Source organism: Odontesthes bonariensis, chromosome 4 (genome assembly GCF_027942865.1).
Source record: "Odontesthes bonariensis isolate fOdoBon6 chromosome 4, fOdoBon6.hap1, whole genome shotgun sequence".
NCBI classification, from domain to species: Eukaryota; Metazoa; Chordata; class Actinopteri; order Atheriniformes; family Atherinopsidae; genus Odontesthes; species Odontesthes bonariensis.
The window spans coordinates 28,087,010-28,114,210 of NC_134509.1; the positions used below are offsets into that span (position 1 = coordinate 28,087,010).

General features: G+C 42.7%; 3 protein-coding genes across 3 annotated transcripts; 1 reads left to right on the forward strand and 2 right to left on the reverse strand.

The window, feature by feature from the left end:
- The first annotated feature begins 668 nt into the window (after nucleotides 1-668).
- On the forward strand, nucleotides 669-5,659 carry LOC142378877 (uncharacterized). The gene is made up of 3 exons (XM_075463825.1): nucleotides 669-803; nucleotides 893-989; nucleotides 4,023-5,659. Exons 1-3 carry the CDS (start codon nucleotides 698-700, stop codon nucleotides 4,360-4,362), a joined length of 543 nt encoding a protein of 180 aa, XP_075319940.1. The 5' UTR covers nucleotides 669-697; the 3' UTR covers nucleotides 4,363-5,659.
- Nucleotides 5,172-25,585, reverse strand: xpnpep1 (X-prolyl aminopeptidase (aminopeptidase P) 1, soluble). The gene is made up of 20 exons (XM_075463824.1): nucleotides 25,445-25,585; nucleotides 24,136-24,254; nucleotides 23,756-23,819; nucleotides 23,129-23,233; nucleotides 22,675-22,767; nucleotides 22,190-22,333; nucleotides 21,847-21,942; nucleotides 19,375-19,456; nucleotides 17,441-17,651; nucleotides 9,564-9,653; nucleotides 9,382-9,432; nucleotides 8,817-8,875; nucleotides 8,269-8,346; nucleotides 8,103-8,174; nucleotides 7,876-7,936; nucleotides 7,630-7,699; nucleotides 6,512-6,685; nucleotides 5,966-6,042; nucleotides 5,726-5,824; nucleotides 5,172-5,451 (listed from the first exon to the last, which is right to left on the reverse strand). The coding sequence occupies exons 2-20, from the start codon at nucleotides 24,250-24,252 to the stop codon at nucleotides 5,332-5,334; spliced, it is 1,863 nt and encodes a 620-aa protein (XP_075319939.1). The 5' UTR covers nucleotides 24,253-24,254; nucleotides 25,445-25,585; the 3' UTR covers nucleotides 5,172-5,331.
- Nucleotides 9,660-17,423, reverse strand: LOC142378875 (uncharacterized). Its single transcript, XM_075463823.1, has one exon. The coding sequence runs from the start codon at nucleotides 16,600-16,602 to the stop codon at nucleotides 10,720-10,722; it is 5,883 nt and encodes a 1,960-aa protein (XP_075319938.1). The 5' UTR covers nucleotides 16,603-17,423; the 3' UTR covers nucleotides 9,660-10,719.
- Nucleotides 25,586-27,201: the final 1,616 nt, after the last annotated feature.

The window sequence follows — 27,201 nt, forward strand, 5'->3', positions numbered from 1 at the left end:
GAGTTGGTGCATTTGAGTTTGTCCCTTTCTGTGGGGAGTTTCTATGTTCTCCCTGTGCATGTGGGGGTTCGCTCTAAAAGTACTCCGACCATCCAAAAACATGCACGTTAGGTTCATTTTAAAAACTGATTGTGCCTAGGAGTGAGTGTGCATGGTTGTTTGTCTTGTTTGTCTGTGTGTGGCCCTGTGATGGACTGCTGACCTGGCCTGTCTCAGTACACCCCGCCTTTCGCCAAATGGCAGCTGGGATAGGCTCCAGCATCACCCCCACCCTCCCCCCGAATAACATTAAGCAGGTATACAAAGTGGATTAGTGAATAGTTGCTATCTGATGAAGCATGTCTTAAAAGTAGAGCTAAAAATGCATGTGGTACACAAACTTTTATAGATGAATTGCACTTCTTTAGTGGTGGAACATTCGATAATGCAAGCTTTTGGGTCACCACTCAGTTGACATCTTCCTCCCCTGAGTGTACCCCCAGAAAGCTGCACAGAATAATGAGCAGTAAACAAGGGGGACAGCAGTCAGGCTGAAAAGGGGCTGTCCAACTTGAACTGAGCGTTGACAAAAGATGGACGGTGTTTCCTCGGCAACGGTCAAGCTGTTTAAGTCACATGGCCAGGGTTTCTCTTGAAATCACTGAGAATAGCCTTGAAGCAGCCTGTAGTTCATGTTCTGGATGCCAATGGCAGCAACATGAGCGGAGCCCAACAGGACCGAGCCCTGATGGCAGACAGCCTCCGTCTGAACAGAACCGCAGCTCTGGAACTGCAAGACGGGGAGATGAACACACCTCTCGTTGGTGGGTAAAGCTCCGATATCATTCAGTTTATCAGTACAGTCAGCAAGAAATCTCATTGTTTTTCTGCTCTGTGTTTTCCTGCTACCCAGAATTCAGAGTATTTAATATCGTCATCATTGCCCTGGCCTTGTGTATTCTCACTATTACTGCCTTGTACTGCATCACTGTCTGCTACCACCGCACCAGGTGAGGATGATACATCACACGTGCTATGATAACAAAAAAACAATTGGATTTTATTGCCATCTTTTGTAGGATCCATTAGAGTGTCTTCATACTGTATGTGCAGCTTCTAGACAAAGACAGAGTCAGAACAAATCTGGACTGGAACAAACCTTTCGTTGTGGTGCTGCTTCTTTTGGACACATTAAGTGAGCTCGTCTAGAATTTTAAACTTGTAGAGACATCACTGTATGACCAGTCCCCAGGGCAAACCACATGTACAAATTTTCACAGTTTTAACTATTTTAAACATGTTTTAACTGCCTGCACTTCTGGAAAGTGTCATTAGGAGACACTGCATCTCTTTCTGCAGCTACGATGATGATTTGTAGCTGTGTTGATCTGAGAAGAAAGCAAAATTTCTTCAAGGTCACTGAGAGAAACTGATCCCGAACCTAAAAAGGTTTTTTATTTTAAATTGAAACCAGGAAGTTACAAAGTCAGTTTCTATCTGAAGAACATCAGAAGTGGATAAGAAATAAATACACATGGGGAAATAAAAACAGGGAGAAGTGTAAATAGGAATAATACTGAAATATGTACCTCTCTACGATAAAAATAAAATACAATTATTAAATAAATGAACACATTAAGGAAGTAAGCATGCAGAACAAACAAAGAAAAAAAAAATAAACATATAATAAATGAGTATGAAGAAATAAATTAAATGACCAATTTCATTAAAAGTAAATAGAAGTGCATATGTGTTAATGCAAAGTTAAATGACTGCTGAAAATTAAAACAAAATGCTAATTTATGTCAGATTTTAACAGATAATCTCTGCCTCGATTCATTTTAAACATACATACATACATTTTGACACAAGGTTGTGTATTAATGAGAGCATTACGCTCCTGAAGCCAAAATTACCTATGTGTGCATCTCTCTGTTTTGCTCGGGGAGATAAGTCGTCTCATTCTGATGCGCTGCACTCGGCCCCAAAGAGAAAGTGTTGTTGTGCTCTCACACGAGCCATCCCCGAGGTGAGGAAGCAGCCAAATGAACATGTCCATATGTGGTTGGCCTTTTGAAGATAGTTATCATTCTCTGCTCCGGGTTCCGGGTTACTAATTTTGAATTTTAACTGAATGAATAAATAGGCAGCAGGTCTGTGGGCTGTCTGTGGTGGTAGCACGACGATGACGTCAGTAACACACACTTTACGACAAAAATTCAAAATTAAAGTAACCCGGATTTTTTTAAGTAAGCGACGCACCTCCACGTTATCAGTGCTAGTGTACAGTAATTAATAGATTATAAACAGCATAGTTTGTGCCTGTATAACGTTGCCCATAGGAAACCGTTTCATGGCCAAATATCTCAAGAGAGCAGCCAGACGCCTCTCGAATATCTTCGGAACAGCTCCAAATTACCAACAACAAGCAGGGGTGATTAGAACATCATGTTATAATGTGAAATCAAGGGCCCAATGTAAAAAAAGGTCTTGTCCTTTAAGAGGAAACATTTAATGTTCAAAAGGTGGCAGAAAATACCTTTGAAAAAATGTGGTAATGTGTTCAACTTTCTACATTGTAAACTCCATGCATTGTCTTGACTGTATATCCCAAGAAAATTAATGGCGATGATCAAAATTCCTGTCTCAGTGACAAATGACTCAGCAAAAAATATTAAAACAGTTGGTGAAGAAAAGACCTGATTGCCGAATATTTGGCCAACACACCAGAAACACTTTTGTGTTAAAAAACAGGAAGAAAAAATATTCAATCCGATACACTGAAGGTATAGAGGGTAACATTTTTAACGAACATATGAAACTTCCCCAGTTAAACACTCAGGTGAGAACTTTTTTTATTATGAAAGCCTAAGCCATTTGAATCAGTTCCAATGATATCCAACTGAGACTGACAGCTATGAGGAAGATAATAATGAGCAATAAATATTTCCTAATTAAAGAGGTGATAGAGCTCCAGAAAACTTCAGAGAATGATAACTATCTTCAAAAGGCCAACCACATATGGACGTGTCATTTGGCTGCTTCCTCACCTCGGGGATGGCTCGTGTGAGAGCACAACAACACTTTCTCTTTGGGGCCGAGTGCAGCGCATCAGAATGAGACGACTTATCTCCCCGAGCAAAACAGAGAGATGCACACATAGGTAATTTTGGGTTCAGGAGCGTAAGGCTCTCATTAATGCAAAACCTTGTGTCAGCCTAACGCATCTATTCACGAGCCAAAGTGTCCCTCAGATCTTCTTTTATAGCTGTTACTCAAAACAGAATAAAAACATTTGATGAATGCAGCAAACAGCTGCAAAGGCACTCCAGAGGTTATTAAGAGTGGTGCTGAGGTTTTTGAAAAACTACCAAAGGAAAACACACTTAAGATCAGATTTATTTATTGGTCATGCATACACATGAAATTTGTCCTCCGCTTTTAACCCATTCAGGTTGGCACCTGTTGACACACACATGCACAGGGTCACACACTCATAGAGACGGATGCCAACCTGGAGCAGTGGGCAGCCATTCACAGCACCCGGGGAGAATGGGGGTACGGTGCCTTGCTCAAGGGCACCTCAGCCGTGACAAGGAGGTGGAACTGACAGCCCTCCAGCTTTCAGTTCCACCAATCTTTTTGGAGTGGCGAGAGTTGGAATCAAACCTGCCAACCTTCTGGTTATTGGACGACCGACTCTAACCACTGATCCACGGCCGCCCGTGGTAGACAATTTCTTAAACAGATGTTAAGAAATGTTTTTATTCTCTTTAAGAATATATTAGGATTAGTATTCATCTTGGTTTCATAAGAAACCAGTTTTGTTTGACCTTTATGATATTTCATAAATAACTTTTTTCATTAAAACTTTAAACCTATTTGGAACATCTAGAGATGTATGAATAACTTATGTCTGATTACTGAGAAGTAGTTTAGTTACATGAAATCTTATGATGATCTTATAAGAGTGACTATAAATCCAATAAAAAACAAATGAAATTGAAAATCAGTGGTGCAATTACTGCTATTTTATTCACCAGGCAATCAAAGAGAGCCCAGGTATATGAGAGTGCTGTCACCCGTGGGGAGCCGGATTACCCCGTGGAGGTCAAAGCTGTGAAGCGGTCAACCAGTTTCATCAATCCCCTCGCCTTCTTCAGGAGACCAGAAGCAGCAAAGGACAACTCCAGGATCTACTACATCTATAGCAATCCCCTGCCTATAGGCCTGAAGGAGGAAGAAGAGAAGGGGCGCAATACGGCGAGCTACAGACCAGAGGAGCAAAAAGTGCTGCTACCACCTCTGTCTTTGCAAGACTATGCAAAAGACCCCAACAGTGGCCTCGTCCTGGACCCTCCAATATTTTACATGCAGCTTTAAAGGGCTGGAAGTAAAAGTTGTAATGAGGTGTGTGGAAACACACGTCTGAAAGGTCTGTGGTTTGAGTCCTGCAATTATGCCTTTCAAAGGTTATCAGCATGTACAGATTTGTAATGAATACTTAAACCGTTTTACAATTTAAATTCAATTGGGTTGTGGTGGGGAGCATTTTTCAGCCTGTAACAGAAGTTGTGTGAGGTCTTGTATGACTCTGGAAGAGTGAGACACATGAATCCTGATAAAACACTGTTCTCATGAGGGTTGATGAATGCTGCATTCATGGCAACTGGGAACTGTGAATCTCTGATCTCCAATTGTGACAAATCAAAGAAAGCATCACCAATTGAAAAGGGCAGCTTTAACAGTCAGTGCAAAATCTTTCTCATGTTCTTCCTGATCTGATGAGCCATTAGACTGAGTGGGGCTGGTTCATTTTTATCACATCTGTTTGTTTCTTCAGTAAAAGGGAAGTACATCAATTTGGAGTTTATCTAACAACAAGTGTCTGTTGTTGACTGCAAAGTAAATCTGAAACCAGCCACTGTTTGTTCCCCATTCTGTGCATCAAATTCATTTAGGTTCCACATGTTTAGTAAGTGCCACCAACAGTTTTACAAGTGGCGCCACCTTTTACAGTGTTTCTGCAAAGAACACGTGCCAAAAGAGAAATCATGTGATGTTACAATGTTAGTCATAATAGTGTCATAATTCGCAACAGACGTGGATGCAGAACCTACACACATGCAGTAGATCCATCAAATCTCTTTAAGCTCAAAAACTTGTTTTTTTTAAAAGAAAACATGAATGAGTTTGCCTTTTAACGATCTTTAATAAAACTGCTGATGTGATGTGCTTTACAAAAAGCTGAGCATGAGACATAGAGAGAAAGATGAGAAAAGTACAAATGATAATCACGGCAGGGCAATCAGAAGGTAGTTCTGGGCAAACTGGATTGCACTGAGTCAGTCCTCAGACAATTGGCTGAGTCTCTCTGATCAGCCACTCCAGTGCCTCCATCCTGCCCTGCTTCTCCAGCTCTGCTCCAACCACTTCCCGGCACTTCCTGTGGTACTCGTTCACCCAGTCGCGCTGCGGGACATAAAGGACAAGCTTATCAAACTCTGAGGAAGCTGTGTTTAAGCAGTGCATAATCTTATAAAGAGATAGCTGGGAATAATAGAGAGCACTTAAATGCATCATTTTAATGTAGCTCTGACAGAGTGTACATCTGATGTTTCATGTACTGTTGTATTTGATATGTTTATCACTTTAATAATAAAATATTTGAGACGACTAATATATTTCACAAGGGTGAACGCATCTTACGTTATTCAAAATATTGAATATAAATCACTGCTCTTACCTCCTTCTGAGTAAGCAGGTCTGTGTTCATTATTTTGACTTGGATAGGGACCAGAGTGAGGGGGTCAAATGTCAGACTCCCCCTGTTTCTGTAGTTGTACTGAAAACACACACACACAAAAAGATTTTCAACCTAAAAACTCATATAACTAGTTTGACGTTATACATAATATCTTGATAAGTTTTATGCTTTTTAGAGATTGATCATTGGCGGATGTGGTTTTAAGTTTGGGGAACCTACTTTGGGCTTAGCTGGTACAACAAGGACCACGTTTTCAATACGAATTCCAAAAGATCCATCCTCATAGTACCCAGGCTCTAGAGAAATGACACATGAACACAGAGAGGAAAGATGACTGTGCTTTGGTGGACTTAAACATGTGTTTAAGACATCAACATCTCTCAGAGGGCTATTGGAACAAGAAGAGGTAAACTGTCCAGGACCCCTTAAGTGAGTTTGAACTGAGGAAGCCTCGTTGATGAGAGGCGAAACATCTTTAAGAGCCAAACCAAATCTAGCTGCTTTCTGTTTAAACTCTTAACACTACCATGAACTGGATTACTGACAACCTACACAGACACACAGTATTTAAAAGGTTTTTAATTAATGCAAATATCATATCTTTCAACTTTGGCTCAAATGCAGCTTGATCCTGTATTGCTATTTTCAAAGGAGCATCTTGTAAAGTTTGCAGCTCTGGTTGATTGTTTGTGTGTTTTTTTGTCTGAATCACATTGTAGAAGAAAAGAAGTACTTTAAACACTCCTCTCCTGCCCTTGTCCATACCATCACTGACGATCATGCCGGCCTCCAGAGGTTCGTCAGCAAAGGTTTTGTAGCTGATGCCGCAGGGTCCCTCGTGGACATTGAGGAAGCAGCCAACACCGTGGCCGGTACCATGAAGGTAGTCCAATCCCGACTCCCACAGGGCCGCACGGGCAAACGAATCCAAGAGGTGGCCTGGAAGAGGCATGGAGATTTACAGCTAAAGACAGATCCGCTTTTTTGCAAATAAGGCAGAAGTGGATAATAGAAATAAATACACTTGGGGAAATAAAAAGAGGGGGAAATGCAAATAGGAACAATACTGAAATATGTACATCTCTACAATAAAAATAAAACACAATTATTAAATAAATGAACACATTAAGGAAATAAGCATGCAGAACATGCAAAGAAAAAGCAACATATAAATAAAGAGATAATAAATGAGTATGAAGAAATAAATTAAACGACCAATTTCATTAAAAGTAAATAGAAGTGGATAATAGTTAATGCAAAGTTAAATGAATGCTGAAAATTTAAACAAAATGCTAATTTATGTCAGATTTTAATAGATAATCTCTGCCTCAATTGATTTTGAACATCATTGTTTATTTTTGGATTTTTGGATTCAATTTAGGCCGTCTCAATCCAGAACACATCCTATGTCAGAATTTTACAAAAAAATATTTAAACGTTTAAAACCCTGTCCGAGGAGCTCCATTTTGTTCCTCTCACCCCATGCATGCGGGGAAAGTGAAACTGAATGCTTGCATGCATAACTACAGTTTCTTTGTTGCCATTAGATGTTTGCCAGGAACCATGTCGCAGGTTTGCCAAACCATCATGACCAGCAGTTTTTTGATCCTGTATTTCCAGTGTTAAAAAATCCAGTGGCCTTGTGCATCGTGTTATTATTTAAGGGCAGGTTCTCAGTAGTGTAGTTATGCTGCAACTAAGGTCTGTCCTCTCTAAACTCTAAAGAGAAAGAAAAAAAAAACTAAATATAAGAAAACACTGAATAAATATCAGAAATAATAGATCCCTTTACAAGTTTTTATGCCTTTTTGAAGTAAAAATGCTTAGTACCGGAATACTATTTATGATTTAAGCGTAATCTCTCATGGCAAAGTAGTGGGCACCTTTTGTTCCATTGGGGAAAATGGCAGCACTGACAGCTATGTGTCCCTTCAGTACGTAAGTAAAGCATTCCTATAGGGAAAAGAGAGAATATAACAAACAATAAATAAATGCAATGTTAATATATATTAACTTGTAACTATTCTCAGTCAGGTCAGTGTTGAAAATAAGAGTTATTCAAACAGATTCAGTCAATAAAACCCAAACCTGTTATTCAAACTTGTTTGGATAGTAAAGAATAAATTTACCTTCTCAAAAGCTGATGGTGTCCCAAAGTGCATAGTGCGTGTGACGTCTGTGGTTCCATCACTGCCAAACACAGAATAAAGAGGCAGATATTTGAGTATATTTAAACACGTGAATGTGACGACTCTCTGCATCACAATATATAAAGCATACCACTACATACCATTACATGGCTGATCAGCCTCAATATAATTGCTGTACATTATCAATAACAACAACAAATATTTACATATACTGAGCTCCAGAGTCGATCAGGTAAACCTCATTTACAGTGAGAGTCCTGTTGGTTTCAGGCAGTGGGCTATAAGAAGAAAACATTAAAAAATGAAGCAACATTAACAACTCAGAGACCAAAATGACAGAAAAACTCATGTAAGTTTTGTCCGTCAGCTGACCTGTAATGTATGATTGCTCCGTTTGGACCCACACTGGAGATTGTGGGGAAGCTAAGGCCAACAAAATCTTTCTGTTGGCTGAAAAAGACAATACCAATGATATAAAAAACAGGCCAAAACATGTTGAAATATGACAAAAATGTGAGATTATGTAGTGAGAGAAAAATATTATTTTATATTTGGGAAAATTCATGGAGGAGGAGGGTGGTTCTCCAAGATAAAAACAAGAAACAAAATTAAAGTCATTATTATAAAACTAAAATGCTGTATACTCTCTGTCAAAATGATTCACAGGTATACTAAACTTCTTAATCAAAAATAAACCCACTAAGTGAACAAAACCTTTAGGGTTACACATTTCAGGCCTTCAGAGCGCACACTGTTTCCCTCCATGTCCAGCAGAGGGGGCTATTACTCAGTGCCTTTGGCAACACTTCACACAGCATCTTTCAAGCACAACCTGTTTTAGCAATAAAGCTGACATGAAGTTCAACTGGATGGGCTTTTCAACCAAACAAATAAAAACAATTTAAACAAAAAAAACCCACCTGCGTAATTCTTCAGCTTTATCAGCAGCAGAGATCTCAGTCACGGTGCCTTTTGGTATCTATAGCAATGACAACCGCGAACACAAAGTCCAGTGGACAGGATTTAAAAAAAACACAGCAACTCTCTGAAGCTTAAGTGTGCGTGGAGTGACGTAAAATCATCCACCCGAACACAGCCATCAGACACGTGAAATAAGAACAGGTAAAATGAGATGAAATAAAATACTAAAGATGTTTTCTTGGGACAATAGATGCACAAAACAAAAAGGGGAATGAGAGGATAAGATTTAATAACAGAACTGTAACTATTGTGAGCTTGACATAAAGTGCATAAACCGCAGGATGAAAATGCCTAAAGAGATAAAACTTTCCTGTAAGTATCAGATTTGAAAAAGAATCAAAGATGCTCACTTTCACACATAACTTTAATCTATTAATTTGTTCTCATCTATTAATTTATTTATTCTCATCTATTAATTTATTTATTCTCATCTATATTTCCTTGTAAATCACATGGCAGAAAACATTTCTTCTTAAACTGGAAATACCAGAAAGACATAACTACCTCCTTTTCCAACCAAGCAAAGAGTTCACAAAGGGCAACTGCATCCTTGATCTGGTGAGAAAAGCAGAGAAGATGATCAGTTTGACTTCTTCTTTTTTTTTTTTTTTTTCCAGGACACAACTCAAAATGAAATCAAAATAATTAGGTGCTTGAAAAATATTTAAAAATTCAAGGGTTCTTACGTGGGCCATTTTCATGCCTTGAATCTCAGTAGCGTTCTTTACAGCTTTGGCAAGGCAGAGTGGAGTGTAGGGAATCGGAGTCCTGTGGGCCTGAAGAAAACATTAAGAGGAAACATTTAATGTTCAAAAGGTGGCAGAAAATGCCTTTGAAAAAATGTGGTAATGTGTTCAAATTTCTACATTGTAAACTTAATGCATTGTCTTGACTGTTTATCCCAAGAAAACAAATGACTGATTGAGGGTAACATTTTTTACGAACATATGAAACTTCCTCAGTTAAACACTCAGGTGAAAACTTTTTTTATTATGATATAGGCTTATCATAATAAAAAAAGTTTGCCATTTGAATCATTTCCAATAATAGCCAACTGTGACAACTGACAGCTATGAGGAACATAATGATGAGTATGCTGCCCTCGGACTGCGTTACTGGTGCAGGACTAGACAGCTAGCGAACAGTTCAAGAGAAGGCAAGCTGAAGTGTGTTTTTGTCCTTTTATTTTCTTTCTTTCATTTCCTTGCTGATTTTCAGTTGCACTTGCACTTTCACTTCTTTTACACTTCTCTTTACTTTACTGTAAAACTGTAAATAAAATAAGAAATAACATACATGAATTCCTGTAATAAATCATTTACATATAACACGTGTCAACAGCACAATCAGGGCGATCTATTGTCTGCCAACACAAAACGAGACCTAGCATAGCTAAGTAGACCTGACTAGCCAAACATTACAGGCAAGTAAACATCATCTCGAGCCAAATAAATCGAAATATACAACCAAATATCAATGTAGCTGTACTGAACTAAATCCAACACAAAAGGGTTACTTACAGACAAATAATGTCCAAGGCTCAGGTGTGAAAAGATACGGAGGCAGGACGGTTGAAATCCGTGTCATTACGGTAGATGAAACTTAATATTAACCGGAAACTACACAGGAAGTAGTTTTGCGCAGAAGGCGCAGTACCGCGTAAAGTCCACTAGATGGCGGTATTCACCATACATTCATTCACCATTTACGGGAGTCATACTAAACTAATGCATGACATGAAGTGGAGGGCAGAACACTCCCCGCTTGGCATATAACTAATATGCCACTACAAACTTATACTTAAACACAAAACGCACTTAAGAATCAAAAGGATATGGTCTTCTAGCTTTCATCAGGAAGCAGAACGACGATCTCTGAGATAGGTCTCAGAAGGACTTTCACAGTTCCGTCTCTTATAATCTTTACTTGCACCTTCCGGATCCTCTTGTCCCCGCTCGGCAGCGTGTTGACTATCACTCCCACAGGCCATTCGTTCCTGTGGGCTTGGCTGTCCTTGAGCAAGACAATGTCGCCGGCCCTGACGCTTGGCCTTTCCTCGGTCCACTTTCGGCGGCCCTGCAGCGTGGATAAGTAGTCTCTCCTCCATCTCTTCCAGAAGGTGTTTGCGAGGCACTGGACGTGTTTCCACTGCTTCCCATGCAATTCGGCCATCTGGAAGTTTCCAGAGGGCGCGGAGACGGTGCTCATCTTCTGGGTCAGAAGCATTGCCGGGGTAAGGACGGTGGGCTCGTCAGGGTCGGAGGACACAGGCACCAAGGGTCTCGCATTCATTATAGCCATGACTTCGGCCATAAGAGTGCTCAACACCTCGTGTGTCAGGCGAGTGTGTCCGGTCTGGAGCAGCATTGCATCCAGGATGCGTCTGGCGACGCCGATGAGTCTTTCCCAAGCCCCCCCCATATGTGAAGAATGGGGCGGGTTAAAGACCCAGGAGCACCCCCTGCTCTGGAGGTAAGTTGTAACTGGTGAGTCTTCCGTGTCGATGCCCAGCTCTTTACAGGCACCGACAAAGTTGGTTCCTCTGTCGGAGCGGAGAAGCTTGGCCGGGCCCCGGATGGCGAAAAATCTTCTTAGGGCATTGATGAAGCTGTCGGTGGTCATGGACTCTATGAGCTCGAAGTGGACAGCCCTGGTTGACAGGCATGTGAATATCACTGCCCAGCGCTTGCTGTCCGCACTTCCTCCTCTTGTCCTCCGAGTCATAATGGCCCATGGCCCGAAGACATCGAGGCCTACGTGGGTGAAGGGAGGCTCTGGAGTAAGCCGGTCGGGAGGCAGGTCGGCCATCTTCTGTTCTTGCAGACGCCCGCGTAGCTTGCGGCAGCTCACACACTTGTAGATGACAGAAGACACCAGGCGCTTACCTCCGACGATCCAGTATCCAGCTGCTCTCACGGCACCCTCTGTTATGTGACGCCCCTGGTGTACTACCTGTTCGTGGTAGTACCTCACCAGCAGTGTAGCGATGTGGTGAGTGTGCGGGATAATCAGAGGATGTTTCTCTTCTCTTGGCAGGTCCGGGGCGGATGAGATACGACCTCCGACCCGCAGCAGGCCTCTCTCATCGGCCACTGGATTGAGCTTCTTGAGTGGACTCTTTTTGGGAAGTGCTTTTCCCTCTCTGAGGCATTCTAGTTCAGTTTCATAGGCGTCGTGCTGGACAGCACGGATGATGACACTCTCTGCGTGGGACAGCTCGCTTGTGGTGGGTGCGTCTTTGAAAGAGCCCCACCTGTGGCGCACCGAGCTGGCTGGATTGCCTCTGAAGGATGCGGCAACATGGATTAGCCTGGCTGTGGCTTTGCAGAGGTTCCTCCAGCTAGAGAATCTTTCGAAGCGCTGACAGCCCAGACGAGCATCCAGGGCTTTGGTAGCCAGAACTGCAACCTCGGGCCGGATCTCTGTGTCTGCTTCGGGTTCCACGAGGGTGAAGATGTTGGGTTCTGGAGTCTCCTCTGTGGTCTCACGTGTGAGGAAGTTGGGACCGGAGAACCAACTGCTTTGCTGTAGCTCTGCTGCCGGCATGAACCTAGTAGCATGGTCCGCAGGATTTAGGTCCGTGGGGGTGTAGGACCACTGGTCTGGATGGGTAGCTTGTCTGATGCGGGTCACCCGGTTGGCTACGTAGACATAGAATCTTCTTGACGAATTATGGATGTAGCCAAGCACGATTCTACTGTCTGTGAAGAACCTGACAGCATCCACATCGATGTCCATCTCGTCTCTGATAAGTTCATACATCTGGACAGCTAGCACGGCCGCACAGAGCTCGAGGCGGGGGATGGTATGGGCAGGACGGGGGGCCAGCCTGGACTTTCCCATGACGAAGCCCATGTGTGGTTTGCCGTCAGCGGTGATTGCCCTCAGGTAAGCGACGGCGCCTATGGCTATGGTGGAGGCATCGGAGAAGATGCAGAGTTCTCGCCTCTGAGCTGAGGTCAGTAGCACAGGGATATAGCACCTATTTATGCGCAGGTTTTCCAGAGCTTTCAGTGAGTCTTTCCACGTGTTCCACTGGGTCTTTTTCTCCGGGTCAAGTGGAGTGTCCCACCCCTGCTCTGTTGACAGTTCTCTCACTAATGCTTTTCCTTGCATTACAACGGGAGCGACGAACCCCAGGGGGTCGTATAGGCTGTTGACCGTGGACAAGATACCTCTTCGTGTGTACGGCTTCTCTTCCTGAGACACTAAGAAGGTAAAGCTGTCCATTTCCAGGTTCCAGGATAGGCCCAGGCTTCGCTGGAGGGGGAGAGGATCGACGCCGAGTTCCAGGTCTTTCAGGTCCCTGGAACGGTCTTGTTCAGGTAAGGCTTCCATCACCTGTTCGCTGTTTGATGCTACTTTATGCAGCCTTAGGTTGGACTCTGCGAGCATTTCCTTGGTTCTTGTGATGAGGTCTATCGCTTGCTCGGGTGTGGCGACAGAGGTCAGCCCGTCATCGACGTAGAACTGGCGCTCCACAAACTGTCTTGCATCAGAGCCGTATTCCGCTTCGCCTCTCTCGGCGGCTCGCCTCATGCAGTATATGGCGATGGCTGGGGAAGGGGTATTCCCAAAGACGTGGACTTTCATCCGGTAGTCCACCACGGGCTTGCTTAAGTCGTTGTCCTCATACCAGACGTAGCGGAGGTAGTCTCTATGATCATTTCTGACCACAAAGCAGTAAAACATTTGCTGCACATCAGCTGTAACAGCGATTGCCTCTTTTCTGAATCTAAGGAGCACCCCTAGCAGCGTGTTATTCAGATCGGGCCCGCTGAGGAGTACGTTGTTCAGGCTGGTGCCTTCGCATTCGGCGCTTGAGTCAAACACTACTCTAATCTGACCCGGCTTCTTCGGGTGGTACACACCGAACGTGGGCAGGTACCAGAGTTCTTTACCTGGCTCCGGTGGTGGTGCACGCTCAGCTTGATCGTTGTCCAGCATTCTCTGCATGAACTCGGTGTAGTGGCTTTTCATTTCTGGCTTTTTCTGCAGAGTCTTCCTGAGTGAGGCTAGACGATTCACTGCTTGTTCCCGGTTGCTGGGGAGGAGTCGTCGTGGCGAACGGAATGGCAGAGGTGCAACCCAGCTGTGGTCGTCATCCTGATAGACCTCTTTGTCCATGATGGTCAGGAACGCTTTGTCGTCCATCGACAGCGCTGGTTTGTTGTCGTCTTTTGAGCTCTCGAAGACGGAGTGTCCCAGCCCATCTGTGCTCGTTGCCCTGTCCAGGTCATCCGGCTGGGTGGAGGAGAGGCATTGATGACTGTGTGGCTTGCCACTGTAGTCTTCCTTCACCTGGATGTTGTTCGGACAGGGGCGGAGAAAAGATGCACGGCCGTTGGGTAGCACGCTTGCCTTGTACACGTTGACTTCGGCTGGTTTGTGGACAGCCTCCAGACATGCCTCACCCACGATGACCCAGCCTAGGTCGAGCCGTTGCGCATAGGGAGCGTTGTGTGGCCCGTTGATCTGCTCCCGTACCTTGTGGACTCTCAGGATGTCCCTTCCTAAGAGCAGGAGAATGGGTGCGTCAGGGTCCAGAGCGGGAATCTTGTGCGCGACTGGCTGGAGGTGAGGGTGGTTGTATGCCACATCTGGTGACGGGATTTCTGATCTGTCATCAGGCACCATGTCACACTCGATCAGCGTGGGGAGCGGGAGTTGCAGTTTTCCATCCATGGACTCGAGCACGAAGTTGTTGGCTCGCCTGCCGGAGGTCTCTGTAGTCCCCGAGCAGGTTTTCAGTGTGTACGGTGCTGGGCTGGCTTTGACACCGAAGAGATTGAAGAACTCTGCTTTTGCGAGAGACTTGTTACTCTGTTCATCCAGCACTGCATACATCTTGATTGCCTTCTCTTTTTTCCCTGCAGGAAAGGCTTTGATCGGGCAGATCTTGGCGCATGAGCGTGGGGTGTTGGCATTACCGCAGACCTCGGTGCAGTAGTTGGACACGGCTGCCGGGGTGTCCTCGGTTGGCTCCCCGCTTTCCTCCTTGTTTGCTTTGGCGTTTTCTGCAGGAGGTGGAGGACCAGGGTGGAGAGCTGCTATGTGTCTTTCACTGTTGCACTCGGTGCATTTGATGGGCGCTTTGCAGTCTTTTGCAATGTGCTGAGTTGACCCACAACACTTGTAGCATATGTGGTTTTCTTTCAGGTATGCCCTACGTTCATCGATAGTCTTTAATCTGAAACCCCTACACCTCTTGAGTGGGTGTGGCTTCTTGTGCAGTGGACACTCACGATCTGGTTCGCTGGTTTTCCTCTCCGTGGAACCGGCATGACTGTCGCTGGACTTGGATGTAGCATCCGTCTTGTGCACGGTGACCGTGGCTCTCTGGCTGGCCTTTATGGCCTTGTCGGGTTTGGACGACGTGGAGGTGGCGAAGGCAAAGCTGGGGTCATTTCGGACTTTAGCCTGTTGGCGGACGAACTCTGAGAAGATCGGGAATGGAGGGAAGGCTACCCAGTGTTGTTCCTTGAACCTGGACCCCTTGGTGATCCATCTCTCTTGAAGGCTATAGGGCAGCTTTTCCACGATGGGGTTTACTCCCCGGGCCGTGTCTAGGAAAGCGAGGCCGGGGAGAAATCCATCTGCCTTCGCGCATTCCAGTTCGAGCAGGATGTCGCCCAGTTCCCGGAGCTTGGCATTGTCTCTGTTGGTTAGCTTAGGAAATTCTTCCAGCTTTTTAAGCAGCGCGTGTTCGATGATCTCTGGTGTGCCGTAACAATCTTCTAGGCGTTGCCACACCATGCTCAGGCCGGCGGCGGGATTGAGGACGTGCACTGAGCGGATCCTCTTTGCATGTTCGGCTGATTCGGCACCAAGCCATTTGACTAACAGGTCCAGCTCCTCTCTAAGGGAGAGGTTTAAATCTTGAGTGGCGGTCACAAAGGATGCTTTCCATGACCAGTAGTGTTCGGGGCGGTCATCAAATTTGAGAAGGCCAGAGCTGACGAGCTCTCGCCGCATGAGATACCTGGCGAGATCTTGCGCTTGTTGTGGCTCGCGTGAGGTCACTCTCTGGGGGCTGGTGGGCGGCTGTAGGTTGTCAGGATGTGCCCTGAGTAGGGGCCTCACACTGGGTTGTTCCCTTTTTATGTTTGTGACATTCGGTGTCGGGTGTTGGCGAACAGCTGGCCCGGCACTGACATCTTGGTGTCTGAGTGATCTTTGGGGCTCCACTGGCGTATATTTCAGTGGTTGTGGTTGTCTGTGAAACAGCTCTGCATGTTGCTGGACATAATTACCGGCTCGTTCAGCTGCATTGAGGGGCCTTTCTGAAAGATATGGCCCGTGACGCCTCTCCCCGCTTTCAATCTCCTCTTCCTCCTCGTATGCGGCTGCTTCGGCCTTGCGTGCAGCAGCGTTCTTTTGGCAGTTGAGGAGGTGGAGACTGGCTTCGAGTTCGGCTTTTTGCCTCATTGCGTTAGCCTCAAGCTCGGCTTTCTGTCTCATCATGCTGGCTTCCTTTTCAGCAAAATCTAGCTCTGTCTGTGCCACTTTAAGTTTGGCGTGTGCTCTGGCTCTGGCTGTTGACGTTGATCTCCTGCTGGAGCAGTGTGAGGGGTGATGGGATGTTTGTGACCGGTCATCTGGTGTTTGGAATGGCTCTGCCTGTTCAGTTGACTGGTGAACATCTGCTGTGGTTGGCTTTAATGCAGCTCCACCAAGTGCCCGTTCGAAGGCATTCTGCTCTGGGTTGATGGAGTGTAGACTCATGATTTCTATTCCTCCCTAATCTTCTGACTTGGGCCCGCTGCGCTGTTGTCTTTTTACTATGTCGCCCTCGGACTGCGTTACTGGTGCAGGACTAGACAGCTAGCGAACAGTTCAAGAGAAGGCAAGCTGAAGTGTGTTTTTGTCCTTTTATTTTCTTTCTTTCATTTCCTTGCTGATTTTCAGTTGCACTTGCACTTTCACTTCTTTTACACTTCTCTTTACTTTACTGTAAAACTGTAAATAAAATAAGAAATAACATACATGAATTCCTGTAATAAATCATTTACATATAACACGTGTCAACAGCACAATCAGGGCGATCTATTGTCTGCCAACACAAAACGAGACCTAGCATAGCTAAGTAGACCTGACTAGCCAAACATTACAGGCAAGTAAACATCATCTCGAGCCAAATAAATCGAAATATACAACCAAATATCAATGTAGCTGTACTGAACTAAATCCAACACAAAAGGGTTACTTACAGACAAATAATGTCCAAGGCTCAGGTGTGAAAAGATACGGAGGCAGGACGGTTGAAATCCGTGTCATTACGGTAGATGAAACTTAATATTAACCGGAAACTACACAGGAAGTAGTTTTGCGCAGAAGGCGCAGTACCGCGTAAAGTCCACTAGATGGCGGTATTCACCATACATTCATTCACCATTTACGGGAGTCATACTAAACTAATGCATGACATGAAGTGGAGGGCAGAACAATGAGCAATGAATCTTTCCTACTTAAAGAGGTGATAGAGCTCCAGAAACTTCAGAGAATGATAACTTTCTTCAAAAGGCAAACCACATATGGGCGTGTCATTTGGCTGCTTCCTCACCTTGGGGATGACTTGTGTGAGAGCACAACTGGCCTTGTCACAGATCCACACTTTCTCTTTGGGGCCGAGTGCAGAGCAGATAGCCTGGAGCTCAGCGTAGACCGACTCGTATGGGAAAGTCTGGATACTCAGCTCGGGCAAGCTGGGGGAGTTCAGCTGCAGATGGTCTTTCAATGCAGGGTCAGAAAGACGTTTTAGGTCCACAAAAAGCCTGCAAAGAGGGAGGGGTTGATTGTAGAAGTAAAGTAGGTAAACATAGAAGAAAACCGTGTACCTCTTTTAGGGATTTTAGGAAAACCAAAAGATCAAATCATCCTCTCTGGTAAATAATAGTGATTATACTTAAAATTGCATATTGCATAATTGCATAGGCTAAAGGTAGTTGTTTCTTTCCTAAAGTTTTTATATATATATATATATATATATAATTTCATAGGCACATCAATTAATATGTGATAGTACATAAACCACGATCAAGTTATAATAACCAATTTCCAGGTAATAATAGTTAAAGGGATCCTATTATCAGGATGTGTTCACAGAAAGCAGACATGTATACATTTAGATCTGGTTTTCTTTAATGTTCATGTCAGCATTTTTTTTTTTAACTCATGTCACAGCTTTTCTGACATTCATTTTGTAAGTATGCTTACAAACTTAAAAAATGATGCTGCATATTGGGCTGAATGCACTTGTTGGATCTGTGCGTATATTTTTACAAGCAAAGATGACAAATAAATACGGTTCTGATGCCTCTACCAAACTGTAATAAGCAACATAGCACTATGAAATAAAATCAAGTTCATTTTGAATGTTTTTGGTCTGTGCTGCATTTATATCTAAGCTCCATTAGTTTCTATAGATGTCCCAGTCCGCCCTAGGGTACTTGTTCAAATGAACTGTACTAACAGACAAGCCAAGTCTCAGAAAGTAAAGTGACTTTGTATGACTCACCAGTAAAAATGTACGCAGTCTGACATGTCATTATCTGTATAAATAAAGCCCTTTTCACACATCATGTCAAAGCACTGCAACCTCCTGTTTATAATGTTGGGAGACCAGATAGTGAGTGTAGGGGTAGGGGTGTATGCACCTCTGAGCCAGCAAAGTTGAGAGTCACAGAGCTGAATCAATGAGTGTGTAACGGACAGCCGAAACGCAGCCCCCTACCCAACGACAACGTCAATGAGCTTATTCCAGCATGCAGGCTCGCTGTCTTTAAGCGCACATTGAAACAGCGCTACGCTGCCCCGTTTGGTCCGTCTGAACAACCAAACAGGACGTTTCCTTTTTGCACAGACCAATCTGTTGGACTTTACTAATTTCAGTTCCTGATTCTTCTGGGTTGTGGAAGCATGCAGAGGGGGGCACTAAAATCTTAGCATCCGTACTTCAGATATATTGAGCCTATGGCTGTCGACCACAGAGGGCTGTCTAAAGAAATCTGTAAAAGTAGCCAAAATATTTGGAAACTTTTCACTAAAAGCACTTTAAAACCTAAGCTTTTGGCTCTCTGTCCCCCTTATTTTGACCAACATACAACTTTTTGGGTTCTCATTCACACACCAGTTCATTTCAGGAACCACAGCACCAAACTGCCTGAAGAGGATCAATGCATCGTGACTGAGCACCAGTTTGACAAACAAGTAAGTTGTTCGTTTTCACAGGTTTAGTAAATCACAGCAGTTATTTGCTGGTTGAAAAGACCAAAGCCATTACTTTTATGTTCTTTTACTATATTATTTGATACTTTGGTCTAGTTTACAGATGATAAATCCAGTAAATGTTAGGAATTAAAATTCTAAATCTAAAAAAATGCCTTATTTTTGTATCCATACCAGCCAGGACTGTCATTCACTTCAATCTGTGGCAATGAGACTTGGAGAAAATTGTTGCAAACTAGTATGCTACTGCATCACGCTGAATGCCACTACCTTATTGAGTTCATCCCCACAATGGCATACGCAAAGAAAACAGGGTTGTACTCGATGTCTGCACCACGGAGGTTGAAAAGCCCTGAAAAAAAAGACAGAACAATATATTCAAAATTATAAATGAAAAAAAATCTAAGCAAAAAAATGCATTTTTGTCACATAATAATACATCAACATATAATAAACCCTTCTGGCTTTTTATCAACAGGCTAACAATAACACACATTGCACACATTTTTTATCATATTGTCTGAAAACCTCCTCACGACCCCATTGCACCCACTAAAATAGAATGTTTGGGGGAAAAAAATAATATTTTAGTCCATTGTAGAGGGTGTAGCAAGAGGAAATGTCTGACCAATAGAAGTAATGATGAGAGTTACTTCTATTGGATTCTGACACGGCAATCAACCGTCAGCCCCCCTCCCCCCTCCCCCCTGCGCGTTCACAGACTCGTGACTCGTTCATGTGTTTTGAAGGCGTGGTTTCGAGGGGTGGGCTGAAGGGAGAGGCAAGGTTGTGTATTTTCAAAAATATAGCTAGCAGGAACCGTTTTTCAAAGATCTGGAGCTCAAAGTCACAGCCAACACCTGACTCTTTAACCTGTTGACTAAGCAACTGTCACAGCAGTCAGGGTTAAATATTAAAAGAAAAGTCTCACAGGTTAAACTCGGCATATTATGTGACTTATTTCCACCCCAATAACCTTAAACAATTATCAGGAGATCGTGCGCTGTGGTGGACTCAATGTCATTGTCCTCAGCCACTGTAGGCTGGCATAACTCGATGAAAAAAAAACTTCCATATATTGACCAATCACGTTGCAGTATTCTGCATCGATGAACTCTCCTATTGGCTAAAAGCTCCGCATGCGATTGTTGTTTACAAGTTGGCATTACATGAATGAGGTGTGATCACTTGCAAACTAACAAGCCAAGATTTAAGTGAATAATTGTGATATTTTGAATAAAAATCAACACCACCAAAGCGCTTGGGCGGGATTTTTTTTCCCAACCAAACATGGCTTTTTATCAACAGGCTAACAATAACACACATTGCCAAATTAAAGGTATCGTCGCTGAATTTAGTAGTGGGTGTGGCGGTAAGCCAGTAGGGTAAGTTAATCGCTTATCACACAGCTTTACAGACCTAAGGCGTTTCTTACAGCTTTAATAACCGACAGGAGGCTACAGAGACAGGCGTGGGAAGACCGACCGTCTCTCTCATTTGAAAACAGTCAACACCCGTCGGTACTCGCTCCTTCTGGGCACACGTCATCCTTATATGAAGCCTAATTGCAAACTTGTTGACTTTAAGCAATACAATGTAACTTCTCAAAAAGCCCACTATGGAGCTCCCCCTACAGGCTTGGAGGTAATGTACAGTTACACTGTCGTAAATACAACACCCTTTCACTTTCACTTTCACGTTTGTTGACGAACTGGCGAGGAGTCAGAAGGTGCAAGCTATGTCGACCGAGAAGGTAAGAGTAATCAAATGTACCTGGGAGCGTGAGAGGGGTCTATTTGTTTTTGCGGTAGGTGTGCCAGAAAGCAAGTCGAAGTACTTCCGCTCAGCTCCCGGGCCGCTACCGGGCCGCCACCGGGCCGCTCCAGCAAAGTTACATAGCGCAGTTTTTCCAACTCAGACCCCCGAAGTGCATAGGAGACAGGCCAATCGTAATATTAAAACTCATTCTAGCCGTACAATTTTTTTCAAGCTGTTATTTTAAGGTAGAAATGTTACATAGTTTAGCTTTAAAGGTGGGGTATGAGATGTTTTCTGGAGCATTTTTTATCATATTGTCTGAAAACCTCCTCACGACCCCATTGCACCCACTAAAATAGAATGTTTGGGGGAAAAAAATAATATTTTAGTCCATTGTAGAGGGTGTAGCAAGAGGAAATGTCTGACCAATAGAAGTAATGATGAGAGTTACTTCTATTGGATTCTGACACGGCAATCAACCGTCAGCCCCCCTCCCCCCTCCCCCCTGCGCGTTCACAGACTCGTGACTCGTTCATGTGTTTTGAAGGCGTGGTTTCGAGGGGTGGGCTGAAGAGAGAGGCAAGGTTGTGTATTTTCAAAAATATAGCTAGCAGGAACCGTTTTTCAAAGAGCTCATAGCCCACCTTTAAGAATCGGTCTAACTGCCAAACTGTTATCTTTATCTTTTGTGGATGCCTGAATACATCCCTGTTCATATCGTCTAAATGCAGCCTGAAGACAATCAAAGCTAGCATTTTTCTAATTAATGCAAACCCTCAGTCCAAAACAACCTGAAATAAATGCCCATTAGATAAACTGAACAGGGGGGTCATAAAGTCATCTCTAGGGGAGACTGCTGTGCATCCCTTGGTCCTTGGATTTTGATTAAATATCAAACTGACTCATGCCATTTTAGCTATGGCTACTGCCACATCAGCAACTAAAATTGCTAAAACCAAACGCATTTCTGAAGACTTAACATACATGCAATCTCATCCAGTGCTGTGGCAACAAACCAGGTGATCTTTCTCTCTGTCATCTTGGCTCGCAGCATTTTGATCTTGTCCTGCCAGGAAATACCTACAGGTAGACAGCAACAAACATGGCATGACACAGATAGCTGCAAATTATGGTTGTCTTGACAAATTATTATTAGAATTATTGCAGATCAGAAAGATAAAGCCAAAAGATTAAACAGAATGATTGAAATTAGGGTAATGATTTTGTTGTTTGGTCTTAACATGCCAGTGCTTTTTTTAATGTTTCTAAAGCATAACCTTTCTCAGCTGCTATTAAATAACCGGGGTCAGTGCAGTAGAGCACTGACCAGTATATTCTATTCCCAGGGCGCGGAGCTGTGTGCTTGGTCTTTCTGGTCGGTTCGTCCAGACAATATCGATCAGATTATCCTGCACTGCCACCAGCGAGTGGCCAGCACCGGACAGCGCTTTCGACATGTTCTTCCACTGGTCTGAAACACAACATCACACCAAATATAAAAATATGCACTTGTTAAGATAAAAAAAATCTGGTAAAAACACAAAACTTTATTGATCTCAGATTATTTTCAGTTACTTTACAATGTGAGCAAACTAAGTGCAGGATTTACTATATCTCAATGACAAAGGGCAGTTACATTTGTTTTTGACAACTTGGATTTTTACGACGTGGATCTGAAAACTGCAAAATGCACTGCATGTGGCTTCATAATAACTCACATTTTGTTTTCTATTGCTGGGTGAGTATGGTGTTTCCAGTAAAACTGAGATGAAATATGAAGCACAGAGAGAGAAAAAAGACTCCATAACCTACCAGCAGCAATGATCCAAGGATCTACTCCCACTTTGGAATTCTCTGGCAGGACGCTGATCAGCCAGTCCTCCTGAGAGGGTGTCTCCTTCAGTCCTTTATGTAATAATTGAAAACAATCCATCACATTCTGATGACAGTGATTTACTCTCAACTTGATTTTGACTGAGTACTGTGAAACATACCATGCTATAATTTGGAGTTATCTTTACCTCTGCAGATGTAAATTGTGTCTAAAAGAGGAATCTGAAACATTTTCCATTCAAAACATTTTGACTGGCAGTCTAGTGGTGATGCATGCCTCACTATCAGTGTTCAACAATGTTTGATAAGAAAATGATTGTTTGTGTCGTGTGTAAAAATGGACTATGTTGAAGAATGTTTAGGGCAGCTTTTATATTTCAAAAACAAGTTAGAAAAACATCATGTACAAATTAAACATCAATGAGGACTTTACCCATCTTCATAAGAGTCCAGTTGTTGTCCATCTGCTGGCTGGCCTGAAGGAAATATCGGCCATCAGTCCACATTGCAGCGTGCTGTTCTGTGACAATGGCTGTACCTGAACAATGAAGTGAGAAAATAGTTAATGACTTTGGGTCTGTTACATCTCTAATGTGTTATCAGATGTTGGGTCAAACCCAGTTCATTCAATTCTCAGGTGCAACATTATACAGTTTAGACTGTACATCTGAAAGCAATATAGCAGTAAACAAACAGTCTTAGAATGAATGAGATCTCAAATGACAAAATGTGATGATATCAAGATGAAAGGTGAGTTTCACCTCAACAAAAGCAGAACTCCTTAAACATAACCCAAAAGTAACATCATCTGTTATACTGAATAAACTTGATATGATACAGTCCCAGATGTGGGGGCTTTTCTGAACATTTCAACTGAATCAAAGCTGAATGTCACAACCAGTTTGTGCACAACATTGTTCCAAGTTTCTTTTCTTGGAAGGTAATTAATCTTATTTCTTGGTTTCTACACTCCTCAAGAGAAACTTTTAATCAAAATCTCTTTGCTGAACTTTAAAAAAAAAAACACCTGCACATTCACACACATACAGGGAAAGCATACCTGCAGAGCCATTGAATCCACAAATAAATTCACGTCTGCAGTCACACGGTGCAATGTATTCACTCTGAGACACATGGACAGAGGAAAAAGAAAAAACACCCAGAGAGGGAGAGGTCAGCTTCATTTTCAATCAGTGTGACGTCATTTTTAATGCCACCTGTGCTACTCTTTTTACACCATACCCTGTACAGAGAAAAAGAGATGCAGCTGGAAAAGGTGCTGGAAGGTCAAACAAGACAGTGAGAAGACAGGCACAAAGAAAAATAGGTAGAACTAGCAGCTTTGTTTCTGAGATTGTGCATGTATGTGATAAGTGTGTGTTTACAGGTGGCTTTCATTGTGTAAACACGTCTAATGTGTTTCTTGTATGTTTGACCTACCTGATGTGCATCTCCAGATGGGATTATGTAGGCATGTATAGGCTCTGAGAAGTATTTACAACTCTTCATCCCCTGTCGAAGCAGCCGGAGTAGCTCTCCTGTGATCTTTGGAGACATGTCTACATGGACAAAGAACCGGACATGCTTCATAAAGATGATTAAGTTTGAACAGGCTGATAATACGTAATGCACATCCTCGGAGCTGCAATGCCATCAGTATGCTAGAAAATACAAGAGCAGTTATATATGAACAGTTAAGATAAAGATTTCTGATGACAATTGCAAACAGATGTGATTCTAATGTGAAAGGAAACGATCTAAGCTCCACAAACACAAATCTTAAACTCTGATGATCTGACAACTTTATCAAAAAGCTCTCAATTGTTCCTATTCTCCTCTAGGTTTTGAAATCATACACTAATTATCAGCATATTACCTGAATTTTGGGAAGCCATGCTGAATTCAGATGACAAGAACTAGCCAGTGACAGACTAAAGTCTACCTGGCTATACGTGGAGCTCAAAGTCACAGCCAACACCTGACTCTTTAACCTGTTGACTAAGCAACTGTCACAGCAGTCAGGGTTAAATATTAAAAGAAAAGTCTCACAGGTTAAACTCGGCATATTATGTGACTTATTTCCACCGCAATAACCTTATAAAACAATTATCAGGAGATAGTGCGCTGTGGTGGACTCAGTGTCATTGTCCTCACCCACTGTAGGCTGGCATAACTCGATGAAAAAAAAACTTCCATATATTGACCAATCACGTTGCAGTATTCTGCATCGATGAACTCTCCTATTGGTTAAAAGCTCCGCATGCGATTGTTGTTTACAAGTTGGCATTACATGAATGAGGTGTGATCACTTGCAAACTAACAAGCCAAGATTTAAGTGAATAATTGTGATATTTTCAATAAAAATCAACAACACCACAGCGCTTGGGCGGGATTTTTTTTCCAACGAAACATGGCTTTTTATCAACAGGCTAACAATAACACACATTGCCAAATTAAAGGTGTCGTCGCTGAATTTAGTAGTGGGTGTGGCGGTAAGCCAGTAGGGTAAGTTAATCGCTTATCACACAGCTTTACAGACCTAAGGCGTTTCTTACAGCTTTAATAACCGACAGGAGGCTACAGAGACAGGCGTGGGAAGACCGACCGTCTCTCTCATTTGAAAACAGTCAACACCCGTCGGTACTCGCTCCTATGAGCCGTAGGAAGACAAAACGTTTGCTCTCCAAAGCATCGCTAGCCAACGATAAAGGATCCCCACATACAGCCAGTGAAAATACTGAATACACACCCGCACGTCCGCCTTTAAGATGTGATTCTTGGGTTATTCTTTTCTCTCTTTTTGTTTACCAGCTTGGACCTTGTGTCAATTTACTAAACAGGAGGCTGCCATTTCGTTGTTGTCGTCAGTGGTCACATGACTGCCGTCTCTTCCAGTAAACGCAGAGAGATCCGGACTCGCCTCTTCCTCAGAGAAGAGTTCACACACAGACAAAATACAATGTGAGAATGCATCTTATTATTGGCACATTTAAAAGTGAGCTCATTCTAGTTTATTTTGAGTCCCTCTGTTCTTTTTGTTTGTTTGTTTTTGTCTACTCACAATTTCTCTAAAGAATATGTTTTGGATCTCTTAAAAGTTCAGATGGGATATAAAGCCTCAATCAGGTAATGAATTCATGCCAAAAAAGTTATTTGTTGTTAATATTGTAAATGTATTTGGAACTAGATGTACATGACCCCTGTTATATTAGCACAAGATGGAAACAGCTTTCATTTTTCTAGCTTGGGCCCTGTGTGGACTGGGTTTTCATAAAAAGCATGAAAATAAAAACAAAGCAAAAACACTAAAAATGAAACAATAATAAAAAAAAGCCACAGTAATAGTCAACACCTCAGACTGAATTAGAAGCCAATGAGACGTGTTTTAAGAGAGGACTTTAAAACATCAAGTGAGTCAGCCTTGCTGAAGTGCAAAGGTAGTTCATTCCTCAGTTTTAGGGCAGTGACTGAGAAGGCACGGCCCCCTCTAAGTTTTCTCTTTGTTTTCGGGATGACTAACAGTAACTGACCTGAGAGAACGTGAAGGAGCGTACGACTGAAGCAGATCAGAAAAACACTGTGGGGCAAGGCCATGAAGAGATTTAAAAACAAAGAGCATGGATTAAAATAAATCAAAGTGATGCAAAGAAAGACACGGTTTAGCTTTAGTAAGTTGTCTCAGTTGAAAAAAGCTGGACTTGACCACTGAGCTAACCTGTGCATCAAATTTGAGATTGCTGTCCAGCCTTACACCGAGGTTTGTTGCAACTGGTGTCAGATGTTGAGTTAACAAGCCCAACTCAACAGGTACTGTGGAGCTATCTGTAGACCCAAACACCATAACCTCAGTCTTATGATCATTAAAGTGCAGAAAATTCAGTGACAGGTTGTTATATGAGACTTAAAAACAGTCTTATTCCAGCTTCTCAGTGGTTTTGGGGTCTCTTTCTTCATGTCTTAGAGTTTCTGTCAAATAAAACATCTCTGTGGGGTCAATGTGCAGGTAAAGGTGCACTAGAGAATCTGTCCTTTTTATTTTTATTTTTGCTCTTTGTTGCCCCCTTATATCTCTGTGAGAGCCCTACAAATATACAGCTAAATACATATTTTCTTTAATTATCATGTGTTGGAAGGTGCCGCAAAGACACCATCAAAAGCACAAAAAATGTCAAATGTCAAAGAAAAAAACAGCATGCTATGCGGCTAGAAAATGGAGACATTTTTAAATCCAGGTTAAAAACATTTCTTTTCTCATGTGTCTATGCATGAAATCTGCACGCTATCTTTGAACTTATCTAGACTGTTGCTTGTTTTTAAATTCATTTAAATGATTTTATTTGTTTCTCTTTATATTCATTTATGTATTTTAATGCTTTTTCCACTCCCTGCTGCAATGCTTTTATTTTATGTAAAGCACTTTGAATTGTTTGTACATGAAATGTGCTATATAAATAAATTTGATTTGATTTGATAAACAAATATTGTGAACTTTATCTTAACAGCTGA